Consider the following 23,177-nt stretch of genomic DNA (forward strand, 5'->3'; position numbering starts at 1 on the left):
GAGAAAAAAAGAAAACAGAAGTTAAAAACCAACAAGGGAGAAAGGCTGAATAAATAAAAGGCCAGATATAGCCTGACTAGCATGGCAGTGCAAGGGCATAAGGGGGTGCAAAGCACTCCCATAGGTCTATGTACCAGTTACTTTCATCATGGACAGTAACTCATATGGGGAAGTAGGCTCTGTAGAGCTTATACTTCCCCAACCCAGCTGGATGGAGTCTTGGCTCTGTCCCCAGTAAATTCAGTGACATAGCTATGCTGGCATGTTAGGGAGAATCTGCTGTGCCTGGCATAGACCCAAAGATTACATCCTGCCTGGAGCAGTAGGGAGACCGGACGCGAGATTGTGACTCCTGAGAGCTCCCAAGTCAATATCTTCCCCCCCAGCTGCTCCTTATGCTAGGCAGATTGTAATGTCACAATCTCGCTGAAAAGGAGGAATGTCCTGAAGAAAAAGTATGTATTAGAGCAGTGGTTCCCAAACTGGGGTTCGTGAAATGTTACAGGGGTTCTCGGGAAAAAATTCCCTAGTGGCCGACAGAGCTGTCCCTAGGGACCCCAGGCACCATGGGGCCAGCAGCCCGGAGCCCCTGGACTTCTAAGAGCTAAGCAGATCAAAGCAAGCATATCTATCACACTGAGGAGACTCCTTAAACTTCAAGACTCCTTATAAGAAATGGAAAGGGAGGTGGATATTTTTTGCTGTTTTTAAAATTAAATAGGCAGCTAGTACTGTTTTTAAAATTATTATGAAGCTTTGTTGTAATGTGCGTTGTTTGCCTGGACTGCTCAAGACCTGAATGCTTGTGTAGGAGGAACTCTTTAAGTTGGCTTCTTAAATACCTTCATGCTTGTTTCACATCTGATACTCTTTGATGAAACATAGGAGCCTTATCTTATAACAGGCTTATTCAAAGTGATACAAGCTACGAAAGTGAGAGCTTGGAAGAGTGATGCCATTTTCATAATGTAATAAAAATACTGTAATGATAAATAATAATAAATAGTGTGTAATAAGCATGTCATAAAAACAAATTTTATATTTTCAAGATCACTGCTTTTATAATTTATACTCAGGTAAAGGAGAAAATCCCTGGAAATATTCATTTTTAGGAGGGGGTTCGCAAGACTTGACATTTTAGTGAAAGGGGTTCACAGGTTGTTAAAGTTTGGGAACCACTGTATTAGAGAAACAAACAACACTGAGAGTCAATGAAAAATATTTTGAAGTTTAACAAGAGAAGAAAAGATACATGAGCTAGAAGAGATGCATCATGGTATTGAAGGAAGAGGGAACTGAATAGGAAGAGCGAAAGAATAAAACAAGGGAGCAATAATAAGATTATATTTTATAGGAAGCTGGCTTCCAATTCAGGATCTATTATTTCATGGTGGTTTAGCAGTTTCTTGCCAAAAAGAAATTTGGAATCTGAAGTTTTCCTTGGTTTCTTTTTCAATAGTTGACCAGTGCGCCAATTTCCCCCCCATGCATTAATAGACACAAAATCTGAGCTTTAAATGGGTAGTTTATTTTAATTCTTTTTTTGTTAAATAGTTCAATGAAAACCATTTATTTTACAGAGTTAGTCAAATACTCTATTAGGCCTCAATCCTACAAACACTTTAGCACCTAGTTAAACTTTACTGTGTGATGGTACATAAGTGTTTAGACTGGATTACAATGATTTGAATAAATCCAAGCTTACCAACCCATCAGTGACAGAGTCAGAACTATTAGTGTTTCTCTCTCTCTCGATCCCTTTTGAAGCACACTGATGAAGGCCAGAAGAATAGGTAGGCAAACTTCCCTTGGAATGAAGAAAGCTGATGCGTAGCTTGGACAGCACGTGTTAAAACAGTGTTAAGGGAAGGATAGTATCCTCTCTCTCTCTCAAATGACTGAATAACTTGTATGTTTTGCTTTCCTACAAGTCTCAGGCACAGCACCTCATGTGCAGGATGTCCAGAAACTATATCACCATTTATTTTATATATTATATTTAGATATCTTATGACATATACAAAGCAGCCCACTGAAGAATCCCAGGGCAGACACAATGTGACATAATGAAGGCTGGAAGAACATCTTAAATGCAATGCTGCATCTTGTTGTCCAACTTTCACACCTTGTTTACTGTGGTTAATCCACTTCACTGTCCATTTCTGGGACAATGTTTTTTTAAATCATAACATAAATTACTAACCGTCATACGCGATGGGAAGCCGTGAGGATTCATAATGATATCTGGACAAATTCCTGTATCACAAAATGGCATGTCCTCCTGAGGTACTATCAGCCCACATACCCCTAGAGAAGAGAAAATATTTCAATTCACAAAAAGCGAGACAACATCAGGACTGATACTACCAAACTTTCTTACTATTCAGCCCCTCCCCTCTCTTTTTCTCATGGGTAACTTTTTAGCAAGAATAAATTCCATTACGATGACAGTCCACACCATCCAAAACAGTGCCCTTGCAGCAGAACCAGCGGAGTTAACATACCCATACATAACTTCAGTGGTAATATTTTGCTCATTCACTAACATAAGGCATTGGAGATGAAAATACTGGTTACATTTTTCAAAAGTGGTTAAAGATTTTGGGCACTTAACTTGTGACACCTTAAAAGGGACCTAATTTTCAGAATGGATGCCGCATGCTTTCTGAAAATCAGACCCCTTTAAGATGTCTTGCTGGGCACCGAAAATCATTGATTTTTTTTTTTAATTTTTTTTAAATCTTGGCCAACATGCATGAATAAAACGTTTGTCTGAAGTCAAGCCTTTGAGAAAACTGACCCAAAATAATGTGTTTTCTGTTGGTACTTATTTACTGCGCAAAAGACTGTGTACTTGGAGCTTTCTGAAACCAAGGAAAACATGATCAAGTCCCAGACACCTTACAATTTGTTAGACAGATATGGACCCCTCTACGCTAAAAAAAAAAAAAAAAAAAAAAAGTTTCCAAAAATGTCAGTCATGATAGTTTAAAGATCATAGGTGGGGGTAAGTAGGTTACCAATTCCAAAAGCTAGTCAGATGTGTGAAACCCATTCAAATTGGTTTACGATACTTTACAAACCTTTCCTCTCCAACCCTGAACATTGTTTCCAATGTTCCAATCTAATTTGACAAATTAAAAGACCACCACCGTACAAGGCATACAGACTGATATTGCATCTCAAATCAGGTGCTAAAATGCAAGCACTAAAAACCTTATTCCTTTGAACGAAGCCTAGTGTTTTAGTCAATCTTTTCCAGAAGCCCTCAGAGTGGAAAGAATCTGCAATCTATTTGAGATCAGTCTGGTGCAACTGCCAGAGCACACTTTGGTCAGAAAAGTCCTAGGCTGGAGGGGGTTGAGCAAAGACTGAGGGTGCTGGTTACATCCCTAAAAAGGCATCCCCCAACCAGCCAGTTCACAGAGGGATATTGGCGTCTGCTCAGGAGGGAGCTCCTCATCCACTGTCCAAACAAGACAGGGATAGGTGCATGGGACAGTAGTTAATAGAATGAGAATGGTAAGTATGGGGGAGGGGAAAAAGGGGAAGACAACTGGAGCTTTTGTATTTTTATGTTTAGTTTGTAATCTAGTACAGACTAATTTTCCCTAACTCTTTGCAACAAATCATTAACAATCCTTTCCCCAGAAAGATGTGATCATTTGGTGAAAGCAGATTAGAATACAAGAGTTTTTATTAAATCTTCTGCATACTGCATATTTCCCCCTCACCCCCCAAAAAATATTTATGGATATATAAATTGAGAGTTTCGCCCCATTCCCTTTCACTTCTAATGTTTTCATAGATTGCATGTGGACTAAGGGCACCTGTAAGCCAAAAATTCAATTTTAGCTAACTTAAAATTACTTGAGGCTCTGAAAACCCTTTAATATGCCAAGACGGTTCCCATAGCAGACAGCCACTGTGTTGTTTGTTTTGTGTGAAAGTAAATGATAAAAGATCCATGAAATCGACACAGAAAGGCAGAACAGCAGAAAGAACTGAGGGCTCTCCATCATAGCGGCTTCTACCCTCTGCTGACTTGTATAACAATGGAATCTACACATCCAACTGCAGATCTAACACAGCTGTGCATTTCATTAGATGAAGAGCACTAGTGACACAAGTAAATAATTAACTTATTCTGGTCCGCTGACTGTGCTTATGAGACCAGTCATAGCTGACAGATTTTAATACAAGTTAACACAAAGAGAGCATAATGAGCTTAGAAGTTAAAACAAAATATTTAGACAGAATCTGATGATCTGAAACTGAGTAGGCCATTTTTAAAGTCCCCATTTCAAAAAGTTCTAAATCTTAATTCTAAATCCAGATTTTATTTTTTTTAAAAACGTTACAACATTATATATAGTATACATCTAAATTTGCAGAACACGACTGAAGATATTTTCCTACCCCACAATTCTAAGATCATCTCACACAAATAATCACCAGAAACTTTTTATCTAGTCTTAAATTAATGCAATATACAGACCATCAACATTTTTTTTAATACGGTTAATGATGTATTTAATTTAAAAAACAAATTTTCTCAGGACCTTGGAAAAGCACAGAACACAAAATTAATCACACAGAAATTATGTTGATATTAAACACACTATTTACAGGTTCATATTTTAAGCCCCAGATTCCACGCCCAACTCAAGCAGAATTCTTGACCCATTGTTTACAGCACAACCGTCTATTGGTGAAAAGCAAAAACACATTGCAGGGTTAAAATCCCTCAGGGAAAAAAAGACAACCACCACACACCCAAACAGGCAAATTAGCTCTATCCAGTGTAGCCTTTTGGCAATGAAAAATAAAATGAAATCATCCATGACAATAGCAACACCACTTTGAAATTGGATAATAGAGCATTACCCCCAAAAATGTAGGATATAAAACAATCTCAGGATTTAAAGAGCTTTCCCTGTCCAAGTATGAACTGAAATCCACTTTACCTACTGATTTTTTACCATGCCCATCTACAGAAAAAGAACACACTCTCAAACTAGGGTATAAACTTCCTCTGTGGCATTAAAAAGGAAATAAAATAGTTTTGCCTGAATTCCCTATTCGTCATACTTAGGGAGCCAATAGTTTTGCTCATCACCTCAAAACTTTTTTCCTCCATCATATATATATTTTAATGTATACCTCAGTCTCATGTAATGCTACTCTCCCCCCCCCGCCTTTAAATGCCCCATCTCTTGTGAGAGATGTAGTCTGAGACTGATCTACTTTAAAATGCTGTACTATTATGGGACACATTCTGCCCACACCTACACATTTCAGTTCTCATATTGGGGACAGAGCTGAACATCTATAAAGAGTTCAGGAAATAATTCTGCATGTGTTCTTCTACATGGAGTGAAACTTGTTTTTTTATTTAAAAAATATGTGGACTTACGTTACAAATATGAGCCTAAGCAGGCAGATTGCCACATGCTTTCTAGGTCTCTGCCTATTCACTCAACTTCAAACAAACAAACAAAAAAACCCTTTAATTCTGGAACAAACTTTTGCAAGGAATTTATTATCGAGATCAGACAGAATATAATTAATTTCTTTTTTTAAAAAAAGATGTTCCTGAAACAGTCTTCCAAATATTTCAGTGCAATTTATAAAATCTATATTAACAGCATTTTAAAAAATCCAATTAACGAGAAGTACTCCAGTGCTTTGCAACACAGCACCCAAATAAATCAAATCTTTTCAAGCAAACTTTTCTTCCGAACAGAAGATAACTAGGAGCTGTTCTTCAACTGGCGCCGTACTGTGTTCAGATATGTGATAATTTCCTGACTACATATTCACCCCACCCTGCAAAGGGATCCATGTGGGCATAAATGTCAATCTGTATGGAATCCCACTCTGTTCATGGACTGGGTCTCACAACGTGGATCTCTTAGCAAGATCAGGGTCTTAAAGATACATTCATCTCTTCACTTTTTTTATTGAGAGATTTTACCTGTCCACCTACAGAGACTCAAAAGTCTAGAATTTGTGTCCCTTACGTGTTGCTGTTGTTGCTTGCTAGCAGGTGTGAATTTACCACTCTAAACAGGGATGGTTCTAGCTTTTTTGCCACCCCAAGCGGCGAAGGAAAAAAATAAAAAGCCGCTTCATTCTTCGGTGGCAATTTGGCGGCCGGTCCTTCCCTCCGAGAGGGACTAAGGGACCTGCCTCCGAAAACCCTGGAAGTGCCGCCCCTTTCCATTGGCCGCCCCAAGCACCTGCTTCCTGCGCTGGTGTCTGGAGCTGGCCCTGACTCTAAAACACACTGTTTAATAATCAAAAATATCCAGCAGTAGGGGGAAGTCTCTTTCACAAGCCACCATACGGATACTTTCCGTAAATAAAACACACTCACAAATGAAAAAATTAAAAAGTCAAACAACCTAATATGTAAAAGCCTAATTACTGTCAACAGGCAGTGCACTGGAGAGCAAAGAGGACTAACTTAAGTGAATAGAAGTGGCAGCAGCATTACTACTAATTTCTGCTGCAGAGGTGAGAAGAAGCCCACTACTGGATGAACTTGTTTAGCTCCTTTACTCTTATATGGTTAGAAAAAAATAACCGTAATTCCTTAATAGGTGCACTCTGGATTTTTCAGTACTAGATGTGTCCAATGACAGAGTACACATTGGAATTAAAAGGATGGGCTAAACTTTCAATAAGAAGGCTATTTTCAAATATAATTGCTGTTTTATAGTTAAAGTATTTTGGGGGAGAACAGATTTATAGACAAATCTGCAAATCAATATATGGTACCAGGTATGTTTGCTTCAAGTTTCTCTAATTAGCCATCATGTTTATTACACAACTATATACACAACTCCAGAGGGGGGAAAAAAAGGAGTGCTAAATCATATTAGCTTTCTTCAACACCTGAATCATTTACAGATCTATCATATCACTTGCTACATCCCATTTGACATAGGATAGAAAGAAGAACAGAATTAAAATGAACAGATAAATAATGCATAAGTAAACTTGATTAGCTCGCTTATTAAAAACATCACTCTAAATGAGAGGCGGCGCTAGAAGACAATACAGTTTGTACACGGCTTTCCCATGAGCTGCTGAATGGCTTGATGCGATAAATTTGCATAGTCTGAAGCACACAAAGAGCTGATTAATTGAAACCCTTACAATGCTTCTGGAAGCAGCTATTGTAAAACAATAACCATAGGAACTTTACAAAATACACATGGCTGAATGAGTCAAGAGCTTAATAAAATGTGTGTTCAGGATACACTATAACGGAATAAGATTTTTATTTTGTGCCATAAAATGCGAAACCAGTCTAATTTCAAAGGTTCAGTTGGGGATTTACTGAAAAGGTCAGAAGGTTACCTGTTTGCTATTTGAGATAAAAAATGCTGTAATTTAGTTCTTAAGACAGCAAGTTAAGCGAAGGTTTGGTTAAACAATCAGGAGCTCTAACAGAAGTGCTATGGGATTTCATTTTCTTACACTTAACTTTTGAATATAAAAATGGCAATAAATAAATTAAAATCCTCCCATTCCTAATCCCAAGCAAATGATATCCATCTCAGATCTCTGGAGCGGTCATCTCACATTACATATCAGTAGATATCAAGCCTATTTTTAAAATAAAAATCTGCTTAACACGGCTCCAAACATTTAATATGTATTAGACCAATATACATGTTTATTAGATATAATGCCTAATGTTATGAAACAATGAAGTATCAAATTAAGAGTGGTGTATGGGAAAATGCCACAAATTGCCACTTAAAGCTATAATATTTTATTTCACATGCTCCTCTTATACATACAGAACAAGTATTCTTTAACAGAACAGATAATCAGCATATTTCTTTATTTTGTCTACATCAAAATATTTTAATAATGATCAGTTTAAATGTGGGCAAATATTGTGTCCCCAGCAGCTGCTCAAATCAAGTCAGAATTCAATAAAGTAAACCCTAAACAAGACCACACTAACAGATATATGGTATTGCAATAAAGTTTATATAGTTCACAATGCAGTGAATAGATTCTATTTTGACACTAAAGAACATTGTTCATTTAGGAAAACAAAGATGGTCTTTCATGAATTTAAACTCGCTTCCTTGTCTTTAGAGTAGTTTAAGTGTAGATACTTCAGAAAGGTTTAATCCTTTATCTTAGATCTTCAGCTATTAAAAAGCTTCTGTTTGCCAGTTCAAACAATCTCTTGCTTAAATACAGTTTTTCCACTCCTCAGGAATACTGTTCAGTATTGCTGCTTAGTTCTGTGATCTAGAGGACCTTTGTTGGAGGTGTTAATCCTTTTTCACATGAGAGACTGAGAAATGTTCTTTCAGAGAAGTGATATATTGCTTTTTTCACATCAAAGGAGTCTAACTTTTCCCCTCATTGTGACTTGTAGAGAAGCAAGGGGAAATCTGGAAATATAATAATTTAGTTTTGTATGGAACGCAGATGAAGCTTGTTTAGTCGAGTGCTCTCTCAACCTTCTTTGCATCTAGAGATGATTTTGCTTGAAGAATTTAAGATAAAAAGAGCAAGGTAGGACGTTTTCTTACCCTTCTTGGAAATACACAAACAATCCTTCAGTTAAACCAAATGTCTCCTATCAATTGGACAGTAAACTCTCTCTGATGGGTATATATCTGTTTACTAGCATTAGAAGTGTGCCAAGTACTTGGTAGGCAACCAAGATAAGGTCACTGTCCCAAACAACATACAGATGAAGGCTAGAAAGTGGGAGACAGTTAATGGTGCTACGTTCATTTCCCATTTTGTTTAATTTCTCTTTCCTCCTCAATTTTATTTTGTTGATGTGTCTTGAAGGGAGGGCTGGGAAGTACAGGCAGTTTAGAAGAAGCATGCTTAAAGGAAGGACCTGAAGGATGAAAGGACATGAGTAAATTGAGCAGGTAGTGGTATCCCAGGCCAAGTAGGCATTGAAATGAGTGTGAGAGAAGGACATGAAAAAGGCAGCAAGGCAAAACCTGGTAGCATATATCTAAATTATGAGAGAGACCTAGAAAGCCTTCCATTAAGCTTGCCTAGTAGCCTCTTCTTGGAGCATACCTTTTGGAAGAGGATTTGAGAGATTTTACTCCACTTTTTCCTAGCTGCAGTCCAATTTTCTTAAGCCTTTATTTTCTTGCGTTTAAACTACAGATCTCATTCCACAAGAATATAGAAAATGTGAAGTCACTTGAAAATGTGGCTCTCCTGATCTCATTCTGCTTATTTAGATGTTTAAAAGCATCATTACACATGAGTTGCTTCAATTTATCTCCACCTACACTTCAAGAGGTGAGAAGACTTTAGAGGAGAAACTGACAATGCAGAGCTTTAAACAATGTCCTTCTCACTGAATCAAGAAAAACTGTTAATATAAACAAAACAAAAAGTTAATTCACTTGCTGCACAGGATTTGGAGGATGGTCTGCTTTTTGGAGGATCTTGGCAAAGCCTGCCTGGTGTCTTGTAACAAGTTAAGTGTATGCTAATTTGTGAGGTAGGTAACTAGCTGTATTCAAAAAGGAAGTGGAGAGAACTAGAGTTAATTGTTATAAGCTAGGTTTCAGAGTGCAGCCGTGTTAGGCTGTATCCGCAAAAAGAACAGGAGTACTTGTGGCACCTTAGAGACTAACAAATTTATTAGAGCATAAGCTTTCGTGGGCTACTGCCCACTTCTTCGGATGCTCCTGTTCTTTTTGTTATAAGCTAGTGACAAATTCAGAGATGTCCAACTAGAGGTCACTTATCTAAAAGCATTACTGAGAAGATTTACTGGATTTTTGGTAACCTTAATTTCCATTTTAATGATTTTCTTCCACTCTGACTGCACCACCCCTATTTTTGATGTCAGAGAATCATGATGCTAGCAACATTTTAAAACAGCTGATGAAAGAAAGACTTATGATTCCCTCAGCATGCCTTTCTCCAGTTACTGTTCAATCATTGTTTATGGCTAAGCATTAATGTTGATGTCCAGTTATGCCTTTGCCTGCCACAGGACACCAGCTTGCTCTGATGTCTTCCAATTTTTTCTTAGCTTTTGTGTACCTAAAAATACGTGTTCTCTCTCTCCCCCACACAGCCAAGTCTTCTCTTTTCCATCCTTTTAAATTCTCTCTCCTTATTAATGATAATTTCTTACAGGTAGATCAAGTAAAGTGCAATGAATAACAGTAACTATATGTATCCTAAAAGTTCTCTTGATTCCTTCAAAACTGTGTTAAGACTACACCCTGACAAAACACTGATAAGAGATTTAGGGGGCGTATAGAATGAGCACGTTCTGTAGAGACTCTGAATATTTGTAACAGACTAACAGGAATTGTTTCTAATAATTTTAAAGTTTGTTGAAAGCTTCCAATATGATTTAAACAATCTGGGTAAAGGGGAATTTAGCATAAGTAAGTTTTAAACTTTGTTGTTGTTTTATTCCAGGCCCTGAAGTGGAGACATTCTGTGAATCACTGATTCCAGTTGTGTGTGACCTACCAGTGGACAATTCTGGATGCGGCCTATAAAATGTAGGATAGCTTCTCCGCTACTATGAGGTTTCCAAAGGGTTTTTAATTATTTTTAAGAGGAGAGATAAATGTATTACAAGTATTAAACACTTTAGAAAATTGCATAATACTTGAGAACACACAGTCAGGCTCCTGTTCTCTAAGCATCATTCCCTAGTGATTTTCAATAATGAGTGCAAAGTCACTAACAGCATATGTGATGTACTAAGAGCATGAGAGCCAATAAGAGGTCTGCACATAGGACCTTAAAAGGAGCTACAAACTAATGCATAAGTTACTGAGCATTTAGTTTCCCTGCAAAGCAACTTGCTCTCTGAAGTCAGAGAATATAGGGTTTTTGGAGGTTGCAGCATGTAGAGGTAGAAGTGGTACAAGTTCTCTCTACTTCTGTAGAATACCTTTATTTTTGATCTCTGGAGAACAATGAAATCAGGTCCATTTAAATCAGATTAAAGTAATATTTTATTTCAGAAAATGCACATCAATGGCTCATGCCAAAGTGTTATGATTTTGCCAGAGGTTAAATATTTTTACCTGTTCTAATCTTTTATGTAAGGTGTCCAGGAGCATCTATGATGGTTAGGCACCTAATGAAGTTACTATTACAATGTGCAGACTATATTTTTTATACTACCAAATACTAACAATATTATTATTTAATATTTATGTAACTACAGCTCTCAGAGATCACAGTCAGGAGCAGGTCTTGTTTTGTTTGTACAGCACTTAACACAATCCAAAACACCACAACACCCAAAAAACCCCCACACAAAGACATGGCCTCTGCCTTGAAAAGCTATTTTAAAAAAAAAAAAAAAGAAATCTTGCACAACATCCTTAAATTTTGTGAAACATCTGAACATCATTTGAAAGACTACACAGGAAGCTTCTTTGAAGGAGGTTCTATAGAAGGCATCTCACCTACTGAACTGTAGCTGTTTTTACACTAAACAGTGACACAGCGAGTGCCTTGAAGTTTACTTTTGAAGCTAATGACCTCCCCTTCCGTTATTAAAACTGTATTTATAGGGCAACAGTCAAAAATAAAATTGGAGACTAACCTGGAGTTTGCCCAAAGGAAAACCAAGGTTTATACTTGGCAGTACAATATAAATCTTCCTTGCTGGCGCTTTACTTTCCTAATGCTTCGAATGACTGTTTTTTCCAATAGTGTTAATGGAGTCATCATGGAAAGCTAACAAGGGAATCCAGAAGATTTAGATGCTTTCCACTTTGGGATTAAAAGCCATCTTGAAAATTAAGTCTACCAGGGCAAACTCCTCTCTGCTAAGAAAAAGGTCATTAGAGCCATGCTAACAGGAATCCTTCTATTCTGTTTAATTTAGGACACATCTGCCTACACTACAAACTTTTGCCACCAAAAGTTACATTAGCATAAATCTGCTGCAGTTAGTATATTGCTTGTGCATGTGCACACTTGGCTCCTTGCGTGGGCACTGTACACATTCACCAGAAGTGCTTGTTTCAATGCATAGTGCTATGCACCATGGGTAGGTATCCCAATGTGCAACCCGCTACCGTCCAGTGCACTGTCTTTTGGGGTTTCAGGAATACATGGTGGGGCAGCAATGAGTTGCACAGGGGTGACTGGCAGCAAGGGGTTAACTTCCCAGCACACAACTTTCTCCACCCCATAGTGTCATTCCTATCCCATAATTTTCATGCTTATTTTGAAAATCCCACAACCCCACATGGGACTTGGCATTGTCCACCATTGCTGACAGAAGCATAGAGCTTGCACAGATCTACTCTATAATCATAAGTGCTGCAAGCACAGGATGCATGATCCTCCAGTATTTGCTGAGCCACAAGAAGAGCTTCAGAGAACATGAGGATTTCCTGGAGGTCAGATTGCTTGGGACATAGCAAGTACCAACTCAAGATTGGTGGTGGCATTCATGGAGCAGCTGTATATGGTGGAGTGCCTCTTCTGGGCCTGAGAAACAAGCACTGTGGGATTGCATCAGAATGCGAACTTGGGCTGATGAGCAGTGGCTGTAGAACTTTTGGATGCACAAGGCCACATTCCTGGATTTGTGTGTTGAGCTCATCCCAGCCCTCCAGCGCAGGGACACCAGGATGAGACCTGCGCTCACCGTGGGGGTTGATGTCATGCAACTGTGTGGGGCTATTAATCATCTCCTGTGTGATAGTGTCCACCCACCACAGCGGTGCCTCCTGCTGGCTGTCACAGGGATTAGCTCTGCCAGCCGTGCACCCTCTCCTGGTGGTGCCTCTCCCATCGTCTTCTCCGCCTGCACACCGGCTTAAGTCCAAGTACGGCAGCACCCTCTTCATAACCTGGCCCTCTGGCCAGGTCACAATCTGTGTTTCCCACTTCCGGGGGTAGGTATACTGTCCACCACTGGCGAACTGGGGGAGGGGGGAATGACCCGGGCCCACCCAGTTTTTTGGGTCCCAACCCAGGGAACCTGTAGATAGCCTCCTGCTGCATCTCTAACTTCGTTCAATGCTGCTTCAATTCCCTGGGCCACTTCTCTGCAGCCCCAGCACCTTCTTCACCCTTTCCTCAGGTCATTCACCCAGCAAGTCCTAGCAGCCAGCCAGGAGCTCCCTCTTGCTTCCCCAGTCCCTAACAGCAACTGTTCTATCCAAGGTGCTACTCTTGCTGCAGCTTGCTAGGAACACAGTCTTCACTCCTTGAGCTCCCTACAGCAACTGACCCTGGTCTGCCCTGCAGCTCCTTTTGCACTAGTCCACTGGGCCCTGATTGGCTGCTTCGTGCAGCCTTGTTCCAATTGGCTGTTTCTTGCGTAGCCTCTCTAAGCTGCTTGGCGGACTCACCTCCTCTGCTCCTTTCTGGGATGGGGTATGGCAGGCCAATCAGGCCTCCGTTAACCCCTTCCACTCCGGTGTGGGCTGAACACCCCATCACATGCAGGACTCAGGCTCTCGGCAATGTGCAGGACATAATGGATGGAGTTGCAACAATGGGGCTCCCAAACTGCGGTGGGAACACATCCCTATTTTTCGCACCAGACCACCTTGCCACAGAGTACATCAACAGAAAGGGGTCCTTTTCCAGGGTTATTCAAACATTTGTGGATCACCAGGGACATTTCATCAACATCGATGTTGGTTGGTCAGGGAAGGTGCCTGATGATTGCAACTTTTCTGAACAGACCTGTGTTCTTAAGCTACAACCTTGGACCTTCTTTCCCGACCAGTCCATTACTATTGGCATTGTTGAAATGCCAGAAGTGATTCTGGGGGATCTAGTCTATCCCTTACTCCCATGGCTCATGAAGTACACTGGCCACCTTGACGGTACCAAAGAAAGATTCAACTACCGGATCAGCAGGTGCACAATGACAGTTGAATGTGTTTTGGTAGATTGAAGGGATGTTGGTGTTTACTCAAAATTGGATCTCACTGAGAAAAACATCTCAATGGTTATAGCTGCCTGTTGTGTCCTGTACAGTATCCATGAAGCAAATGGGGAAAAGTTGCTGCTGGGGTGAAGGTGGATCAACTGTCTGCTGAGTTTGAAAAGCCAGTTACAAGAACTATGAGAAGAACTCAGTGTGAAGCTATCCGGCTCAGGGAGGTTTTGAAAGAGCACTTTAACAGCGAGCCACAGTAATGTGTAGTGGTGTATTGTGCTCTAACTGGCCCTGCTTTTTGATGGCCTGTTGGGAACTGTGTGCACATCATTCTCCACCTGCTAAACCACTAGTTGAATCTATCTTTGGTGCTTGGTGAACGCAGCACTGACAACGCACCTATTAATTTTGTGGTGGTTGCTGTACATAGGAGTTGTATCAAAGTGTATAATCTCAAGTAGGTGGGTGCTTTCAACACCACCAGCCATTTTACAGCATGTTGGGAACTAATAAAAGTGAATTATTTCCAAACAATAGAGTTTTACTGAGTGACAAAAACTCTTCAAAAAAAGTTGTGTGCAACTTAAAAGAAAATACATTAAAAACTTTAACAAATTTATGGAGCAGAGCTTAAAAAAGTTCATGTTTGTAACTCTGAACAAAGCATTGTGTTTGTTCTTTCAAAAGTTTACAACTGAACGCTGACTTTATATACCTTTGAAACTTCACTGTGGAGAAGAAAAATGCTGCTTTTAACCATCTGCTATTGCCTGATCATGTACTTCCAGTTCCAAACGAGGCGTGTGGTTGACTGGTGAGTTCATAACTCTGAGGTTCTACTGTACTTCCTGTCTACTCCAAGCCTAAGTACATCTGGAGTGAGTAGCCGGCATGGTCAGCTGGACAGTTGCACACAACAATGGAGAGCTGCTAGGTGTGCTCACCAAGCTGGATAACCAGGAAAAGGCATTTCAAAAGTGTGCAGGACTTTAAAGGGGGGCAGGGGGGCGTGCCTTCTGTAAGACCCCTGAGCAATGGAGTTCACAATTGTGACCAGTGTGTCAGGCATTATAGGATAGCTGCCAAAAGACTGTTCAGGTCAACGCAGGTATTACAGTATCTACAGAGGCATTTTGTCTAACTCAGTACATTGCCTATGTTAGTGTAATAGCGAGCTTACGTCAGTGGGAGACAAATTTAAGTGTAGACACATGCACAATTAAGTTGATGAAAGGGGACTTATGCTGACCTAACTGTAGTGTAGACCAGGCCTTAGAGATAGAAATAAATAAAACAGGATTTCCTCAGAATGCAACAGGTTACGTGCAAGTCAGTAACCAATGGCCTTTCAAAGCTTCTTACATCTTTACATGCAGCCAAAATTGCTAACCCACACAGAAACATCACTGAGTTTCAGTTACGTTTGCTAAGTTTCTCCACTTCATAAAAACAAGTGCAAAAGAAATTTGAAGTTTCAGATTTACTTGTACAGGAGTTAGGGAATCCTCAGCTTATGAACATTACTGATCATTTATTGACGAGGGATAAACAATTTTTAATTGTAAATCATAGGACCAGGATTAAAACTGAGAAAAGTTAGTTGGTGTTTAAGGAATTTGCATTGGTTTATTTATGTACCGATATAACCCCTACCACCATAGAATCCAGGAACTCCCATTTACTGCTATTTCTATTTTTAAATCCCGCTCTTGCTTCCTTCCCAGCCTGTCAGAGAAAAAACTGGATTAATTTTGCATCTGTGCAGGTAGGTGGGTAAGTATCTGAGAATACGGTGTAGACATTATTGAGGGAAAGACAATTCAAAAGGACTGGAGTTCTGCCTTTACTCCTGTATTTAGTGAGGCCCGTGGTCATTCATCTCTCGTGAGAGGGAGTACCAAAGCCTACACCCAGCTTCTGTGAAAACGCCATCTCCTGTCTTATAAGCCTGAGTGTAAGGGTTCTGATGGAATGCACCTGTCAAGAGGGGACACAGACACGGAGGAAGAGGTGATCTCTTAGGTAGCCATGTTTAACCCCACAAAGGGCTTTGAATAGGAAGAGAGCTTGTATTGGACTGTATTCAATGGAGAGCTAGTGCAGAGAGTGGAAGGACTAGGGTGATGTGATCATGGCAGCCTGCACTGCTAAGCAGACAGGCTGCTGCAGTTCCAGTAGTCAAACCTGGAGGTCATAAGTGTGTGGATGACTGTGGCCAAATCCACGTCTGGTAGGATGGGGAGAAGTGGTCTGTTTGGCCATGGATACCAGATGTGCATTTTTTTGCTGCCATGATTGGTTCGATAATCCAGTAGCACTGACTGGTACAAAAGGACCCCAAGCCTATGGACTGCCTGCCTGCTCTGAGGAAAGAAGTCATCAGTAGTGTGAAATATATATAAAAGAGACAAGCTCTTTGAAGTGTTTTCCTTTTCACTAACATCACCTCACTCTTGTCTGGGTTTAACTTTAGCCAGATGCTCTTCATCCACTTATTGATTCAGGTAGACACCGAGAAAGCGATATAACTGGATGTTGTGCGCATATTGTTGTCATTCAGCCCAGGTCATCTGGCTCTCCCAAGGCCTTTATACAGATGTAGAATAATAGAGAGAGAGGACTCATACTGATGGGACTGCATACATGAGAGGACTAGAGCTAACGAGGAACTCTTGTCCCCAACAACCCTTTGTGTTCAGTCTGAGGGCAAAGATATGAGCCATTATAGTGAGTTTTGATTCACCTGAAGCCTCTTGAAGGTGGCAGAGGGTGATTTGATAATAATCAATAATATAAAATGTTGCAGAGAGGTTGAGCAGGAAGAGTATGAACATACTTCCCTTGTCTAAGGACAGCAGGAAGTCATCCATTGGAGCAAAAAGTGCTCTCTCTCTACCATATCCTGGCCTGAAGCCTGACTAAGAGGAGTCCAGAGTCCTAGCAAAGATAGGCCTCAGATTGTGAGACACTGATCCTTAGTTCATGCAATAATTAGAACTGGTCATGTAACATTCACCTAACCTTGGACAAATATATTTGAAAGTGTCAGATTCAACAGATTCCTCCATTATTCACACAGCTGTAGCAATCACTATATTCCTCCCCATTCCATTTTGCTCTAGATGTGATTTTAGCAGATAGTGACTCATGGGCTGCTGGAGTTGAGAGATTAATGCTTTACATCATTTGAATGCTGGGGTTTCAATTTCTCAGATGTCAGGCAGCACTGAATTTTAGTTCTGGTGGTTCTTGAAATGGTAGCAGCTAAATTCACATAATAAGTGAAAGGGGGCGTACATGGTAAGTGATCAGAGTGGGATTTTAAGGTCAAATATCTTTAAAATTTGAAGCAAACTGGCCTGGCCAATTTGCTTCAAATTTTATAAACAAATGAACACCCCTTGCCCTCCACACACCCTCCTCTGGCATGAAATTGAGTAGGAATGTTCTCAAGCCAAAATAAGATGAAAAAAAATTAAACAAAGTTACAGTATGTCAGGACTAGTATAGCACTCACAATAAAGTAGTATTTGCAACCCTAACTACAGTCATACCCATGGCTATTTGAATAATCAATAAAATTCTATATTTGCAGCAGAATAGATTATATCTCCAAGTAAAAATTTATTCCAAGCACACATTGTCTCATTGTGGGGTCAAATGGGTTGAAATTGATTTTAAAAGCAGTTTACAGTTGATTGTTCCCTCTCCCTTGAAACTCTCTGCTCCCCAAGCTTCAGAAACTGTACTCTCCGAGGCCTGATTCAGCGCCATTAAGGGAACTTTTGCCATTGCTTTCAATGCACATAGGATCAAGCCCCCGATTCTCATTCTATCCCTGACTACTCCTTTCATGTCCAATCCTGCATGTGGCTGAGCAGCTCCCTTGAAAGTGTTGACTATCCTTAACAATCATTAATTTTAAAAGGAGTTGAGGACATCCAGTGCTCTCCGGAGGTGTTCAGTCCTTTCCAAGATTAGGACCTTAGTACGTCCTGTGGGGGTACTTCTCCTCCCCCTTTCTGGTCTCTGTTGGTGCACCTCAGAACTCTATTCTTGGTCAATGTCTCCCTCTACATCCTGGCCTGGAGTGACCTCATCTGGTCACCTACCTCCATGCTGATGCTTCTCCGATATACCTCTCCATCCCTGACCCTGTCTGTCCATTCAGAATTGAATTTTTGACTTCCTCTCCAATCTCTGTCTGGATAACCCACGACAAACTTAGTAACATGACTAAAACCACACATCCTTAAAAGAGAATTCTCCCCATCCTCTTTCTTGGTTACGAATGGTGACTCAAGCATAACCAACGTTATGAGCCTGAAGGATGTTGACTTCCATTGACCTCCTTCCTCACTTCCTCCCATACAGTTACTAAATTAGGCAATCTCAACAGACTATGTGAGAATATATGTTTTTCTAGCAGTAACATTTGTACAACAGGCCTCGCAAACTGACCTAATGAGAACAGGAAACGGGAAAGCTCTTTTTTGATTAAGGGCAGGCCTACACCTAAAATGCTGCAGCAGTTGCACTGCTGTAGCTCTACAGTGAAGATGCTACTATGCTCAGGGCCGGCTTTAGGGCGATTCACCCGATTCCCCCGAATTGGGCCCCACGCCCCTAAGAGGGCCCCGCAACGTCCATAAGGACCCTCCGCCGCCGTGCCGCCGAAGGCCCCGGCCGCCAATTGAGCTGCTGCCGAAGTCCCGACGCTGTCTTCGGCGGCAGCTCTTTCGAATCGGGCCCTGCAGTACCTAAAGCTGGCCCTGACTATGCTGATGGGAGATCTTCCTCCATAGTTAATTCACCTCCATGAGAGGTGGTAGCTGTGTTAATGGGAGACACAGTGTTGTTTACACCGAGGATTAGGTCAGTATAACCGAGTCGCTCAGGGGTGTGGATTTTTCACACCCCTGAGCGACACAGTTATACCAAGGTAAGTTTGTAGTGTAGACCTGATCTAAGTCCGTCTCAGTCCATAAAAATTCAAACCACACTTTATTACATACTCATATCATTTGAAGAGAAGATATAAAAGCTTCCATAACATCTAATTACCATTATACATTTTAATAAAAAGACTTACCTTTTTGTCCATGACGACTGCTAAATTTATCTCCAATTTCTGGACGTCTAGTTTGTCTCAACAACATTTTGATCAAAAAAGCATCCTCTGCATTTGAAGAGATCATTACTTTCTCAATATATGAATCAGTTGCACCTTTGTATCTAATAGAGAGACAAAAACACCTAGGGTGACCAGATAGAAAGTATGAAAAATCAGGACAGAGGGTGGGGGGATAATAGGCACCAATATAAGGAAAAGCCCCAAATAGTGGGACTGTCCCTATAAAATTGGGACATATGGTCACCCTAAAAACACCATTTAAATTTATATGCACATAGAACCAAGTGGAAGTTATGAAGAGAAATTTATAGATCAGCAGGTTTCTGACTGTAAATGTAAATTTTGTGGGTGGTATGTATATGGAAGACCACTGAAGCAAAATTGTAATATAGAATTCAAAAGATGGATGTATTCCCGGAAAACAGAGGGATTAAAAACTCATAGCAAAAGAGCAAGAAGGTGGGATTAAGGTCAAATACAAGACAGCGGGCATAGTCTGATGGCCTCTTCCTGATAAAGTCTCTTTATATATTGTACATTGCTGGATTTTCCATAAGAATCAACAACTGCCCAAACCAAATTACAGGTTTATATTTGCAATAAGGAAGTCAGGGAATAAATTGAGAGCAGAGAACAAAAATTAAGTCACCAATATCCCTCACTCAAATGTCAACTATTTCTAGTTGTGTTTGTTAAATAAATAATGAAAAAACAATAGACTATTTCCATTTTGCCCCGCACTATGCATAAGGAGAGTTGTATCAAATAACAGGTGCCAGTCTCAATGGATACTAGTACATGGGCAGAAATACTACGTGATATATACGCCTGAGGGCATTCTAAACCAAAAAATTAAAAATGGTGTAAAAAAAATTAAAATTATGCACACAATATTTTAAAGTAATGCAAAATTCTGCAAGTTTTATTGGTCAATAAATAAATGCAGAGGCTCCAGCATGCAGTGGAGAGCACAGGCCACTGGCTGCATGAAGGTGGGAGATCACCCTGCAACCCCACCACCCCTGGGACATGGACTCAGCGGTGAGGCTGTACCTGACCCTGACACAGCACAAGACTGGGCCTGCCCCAGAAACATCTTGGGGCCTGCCCCTCTGCACCAGGTGTGGGGCAGGCATGCTCAGCCAGGCAGGATCCAAGTCTGAAGGGGCTCAGCATAGGGGGGATCCAGGTGTGGGGTGAGAGGGCTGTGTGTGGGACAATCTGAGTGCAGGCAGCTCAGTGGGGGATCTAGGTGTGGGGGGGATCTGGATGCACAGAGGCCTGTGGGGGAGAGGGGGTGTTTCAGGTGCAGTGGGAACGGGACTCTGCAGGGGTTTCCAGGTGAAGGTGGTTGGGGCTCAGCGAAAGGGTCCGGATATGGGGGTCTCAGCAGGGGAGTGGGACTTGGTGGGGATCTGGGGTGTAGCTAGATAGGGGTCAGTGGCATGGGGGTCTGGATGTGGAGGCTCAGGGTGGTGCAGGGAAGTGAGGGTCATCAGGTTGGGGGTTTGAGTGCAGGAAGCTTAATGGGGGGTGGTCTGGGTGCAGGGATGGGGGTCCAGAGGCAGGGGTTGAGGTTCAGTAGGGTGGGGTTCAGGTATAGAGGGCTAGGGGGGTACTGGGTATACAGGGTGAGGCTTGGCAGGGGTGTCTGGATAGGGGGGGGTCCAGATGCACAGGGGTTGGGTGGCTGGGAGAGCAACTCCCGGTACAGTGATCCCTCCCCCCACAACTGGGGAGCGATGGGTGAAGGAAGCAGGGGAGGATGCTGAGCTTCCTGCAGCTGGGGGAGGTTTCTGGGGGGTCGGTCTGACACAGTCCCAGCCACTCCTTGCAGGGGAAGAGGAAATCCCGTCCTCCCCTACCTCCAGCCCAGCAGGGACTAGCAGCTGATCCTGGCTCAGGGTAGGAGCCACTGGCTGGGGTGTCCCCAGCCCCATGGTGATTTACCTCTCCACCGGCTGCTCTGGGCACATGAAATGATGTACCTATGCAGCTAGGGAGTGGTGCATAACTGCTCTTGCAGCTTCCCTTTGCTTCCCTGTCAGAAAGTCATTTTTCTGCAGGGAAGCAAATAAATCTGCAGGGGATGTGAATTCTGTGCATGCACAGTGGCACAGAATTCCCCCAGGAGTAGATATATTAGTAAAATATGAGAGGTAGGGCATTATAATTGAAATGAATCAAGGAACAAACTGTTTTTGAGTTTGGCTTATTCTTTTTTAAATGAAGAAACAAGAGTGAGGGTCCTTTGCATATACTAACTGGGAAGCTGCTCCAGACATAAGGGGCAGTGGGGAAGAAAGAATCAAGGATAGAGAGAGAACGGCAGGGAGTGTAGAAGATGATGAATCAAAGATTTACTAGGACATGAACTATCGATTGCTTTGATGGTGCAACTTAAAGTTTACATGGAAGGAGAATGCAGAGAGATTAGAGAAAAGTAGTTCGACATGGTAGAGCAGAGAGAAAAGGAGAATTGCTTTGGTGAAATACCAAATACCATCTGAATCATATAAGCTAACCTAAAAGGTCAACAGGACCTCTCAGCCATCTTGGGATTGAGGGTCTCCTCTTATGGTACACAGACATGCTAGCGGTGCCTGTTTGCCTGTAGACTATAGGTTTTCAGACCCTTCTATGGGGAAACTGGCTGTCCTTCCCCATTCACTCACCTCCTGGGGGAAGACGACTAATTAGAGCTGCTACACAGGCTGACAGCTCATTCTATCAGTCTGTGTAGCAGGCAGAGCACCGTCCCACACCGCCAACCTGGGTAAACAGAGGGTTGAACACTAGTAAAGCACTCACTCCTTTGCTCTCTGAAGTGGCTGGGGAGCAGCTGCTTCCTGCTCACTGTGCGGCTACCCATGTGAGCCCTGCCCTTGCATGTACCTCTAACCTCTCACACCAGTGTCCTCATATTTCTCTGTCACCCCCATGTCCCCAACCTGTGACTCTGCCCACCCCCAAACACTGAACCTTGGGGGCCCAGCTCCTCCTCTTAGGGTGTCATCTGGGAGAGGCCCTGATGACCAACCCACCTTCTGTCAAAATCAATAGGGGTTAAGTGTCTAGGCGCTTTTGAAAAATCCCACTAGGTGCCTATCTGCATCTTTAGGCACCTAAAAATCTGTGAAAAGTCTGGCCCATGGTACTGAATCTAACTTCTAAGGAAATTTTATGCCTTTTACTTTTCCAGTGCTGAGCATCTGCTACCTGTCCTTCCTTTCCTCACTTGTAGATTTTAAAGTATGAGATTGTAGTGTGACATACGTTACTGGTACATCTTTATACTGTGGCTGTTGAGGAACATTACTTCCTTCCAGAGGAGTCTGGGTCACAGTTGGCATTGACTTGTTCACAAGCACTTGTTTGTTTTCTACCTTTTCACCTAACAATAGAAAATAAATAAATAAATAATAAATAAAACAAAAAACCCACAAGCATCATGCTAGTATTTTTGACCTTCTACATATATTCAGAAATACATTTTATAACATTTAAAATGACAAGTACACTGGGAAAGGATGAATTGAGCAAGGTGCACAGGAAATGAGGTCTGTTATATTTGTAATGCATTGGCGTAAGAGACATATCCTAATAGAGGAATCAAACTAGGACCTACCAAAAAAGGAACTCAAGTTGATTTTAAGTTGATAACCACTTCACATGTCAGGGTACTAGGGACACAAGAAAATATCTAAGATGATCTGGTGGGAATCCTCCATTAAAACACTGCAACTCCTCTACACCTGTATTTCTTTTTTATATTAGCAGGAGTAAAACTGATATGTTTTGGTAGCTGATCTCTGTACTTTGGGCACTTTCATAATTCTCTAAAGAAAATTACATATGACGACACCACTGTTACCTTCTCCCCGCCCCCTCTGCCTTTACCTGCTTCTTCCTGTTCCTTCCACTCTTTCACTCACTTCATTTAAAAAAGAACAACCAAGTTTGCAGCACGCCCATTGGCAGGCATCAATGTTTTAGCCCTCATCTGCACTGAAGCTCAATTAATGTTTGTTGACTGTTCAGGCTAAATTAGTTTAAACTGGATTTGGCTAGCCATTATAGACAAGGCTTTACATTTGGAGCCAGCTACAATCCTCTCTATCCCAATACTTTTAAGTTACC

The 23,177-nt window shown here is 41.3% G+C and overlaps 1 protein-coding gene across 1 annotated transcript in view; it reads right to left on the reverse strand.

The window, feature by feature from the left end:
- Window positions 1-23,177, reverse strand: part of POLR3B (RNA polymerase III subunit B) — a 126,410-nt gene that overhangs the window by 20,423 nt on the left and 82,810 nt on the right. Inside the window, exons 22-24 of the mRNA XM_054032846.1 lie at window positions 22,314-22,431; window positions 18,996-19,138; window positions 2,204-2,307 (exon numbers count right to left, since the gene is read on the reverse strand). Of these exons, the coding sequence (XP_053888821.1) occupies window positions 2,204-2,307; window positions 18,996-19,138; window positions 22,314-22,431 (365 nt within the window). The remainder of the gene's footprint in view (window positions 1-2,203; window positions 2,308-18,995; window positions 19,139-22,313; window positions 22,432-23,177) is intronic.

Source organism: Malaclemys terrapin, chromosome 1, assembly GCF_027887155.1.
Source record: "Malaclemys terrapin pileata isolate rMalTer1 chromosome 1, rMalTer1.hap1, whole genome shotgun sequence".
NCBI lineage: Eukaryota > Metazoa > Chordata > Testudines > Emydidae > Malaclemys > Malaclemys terrapin.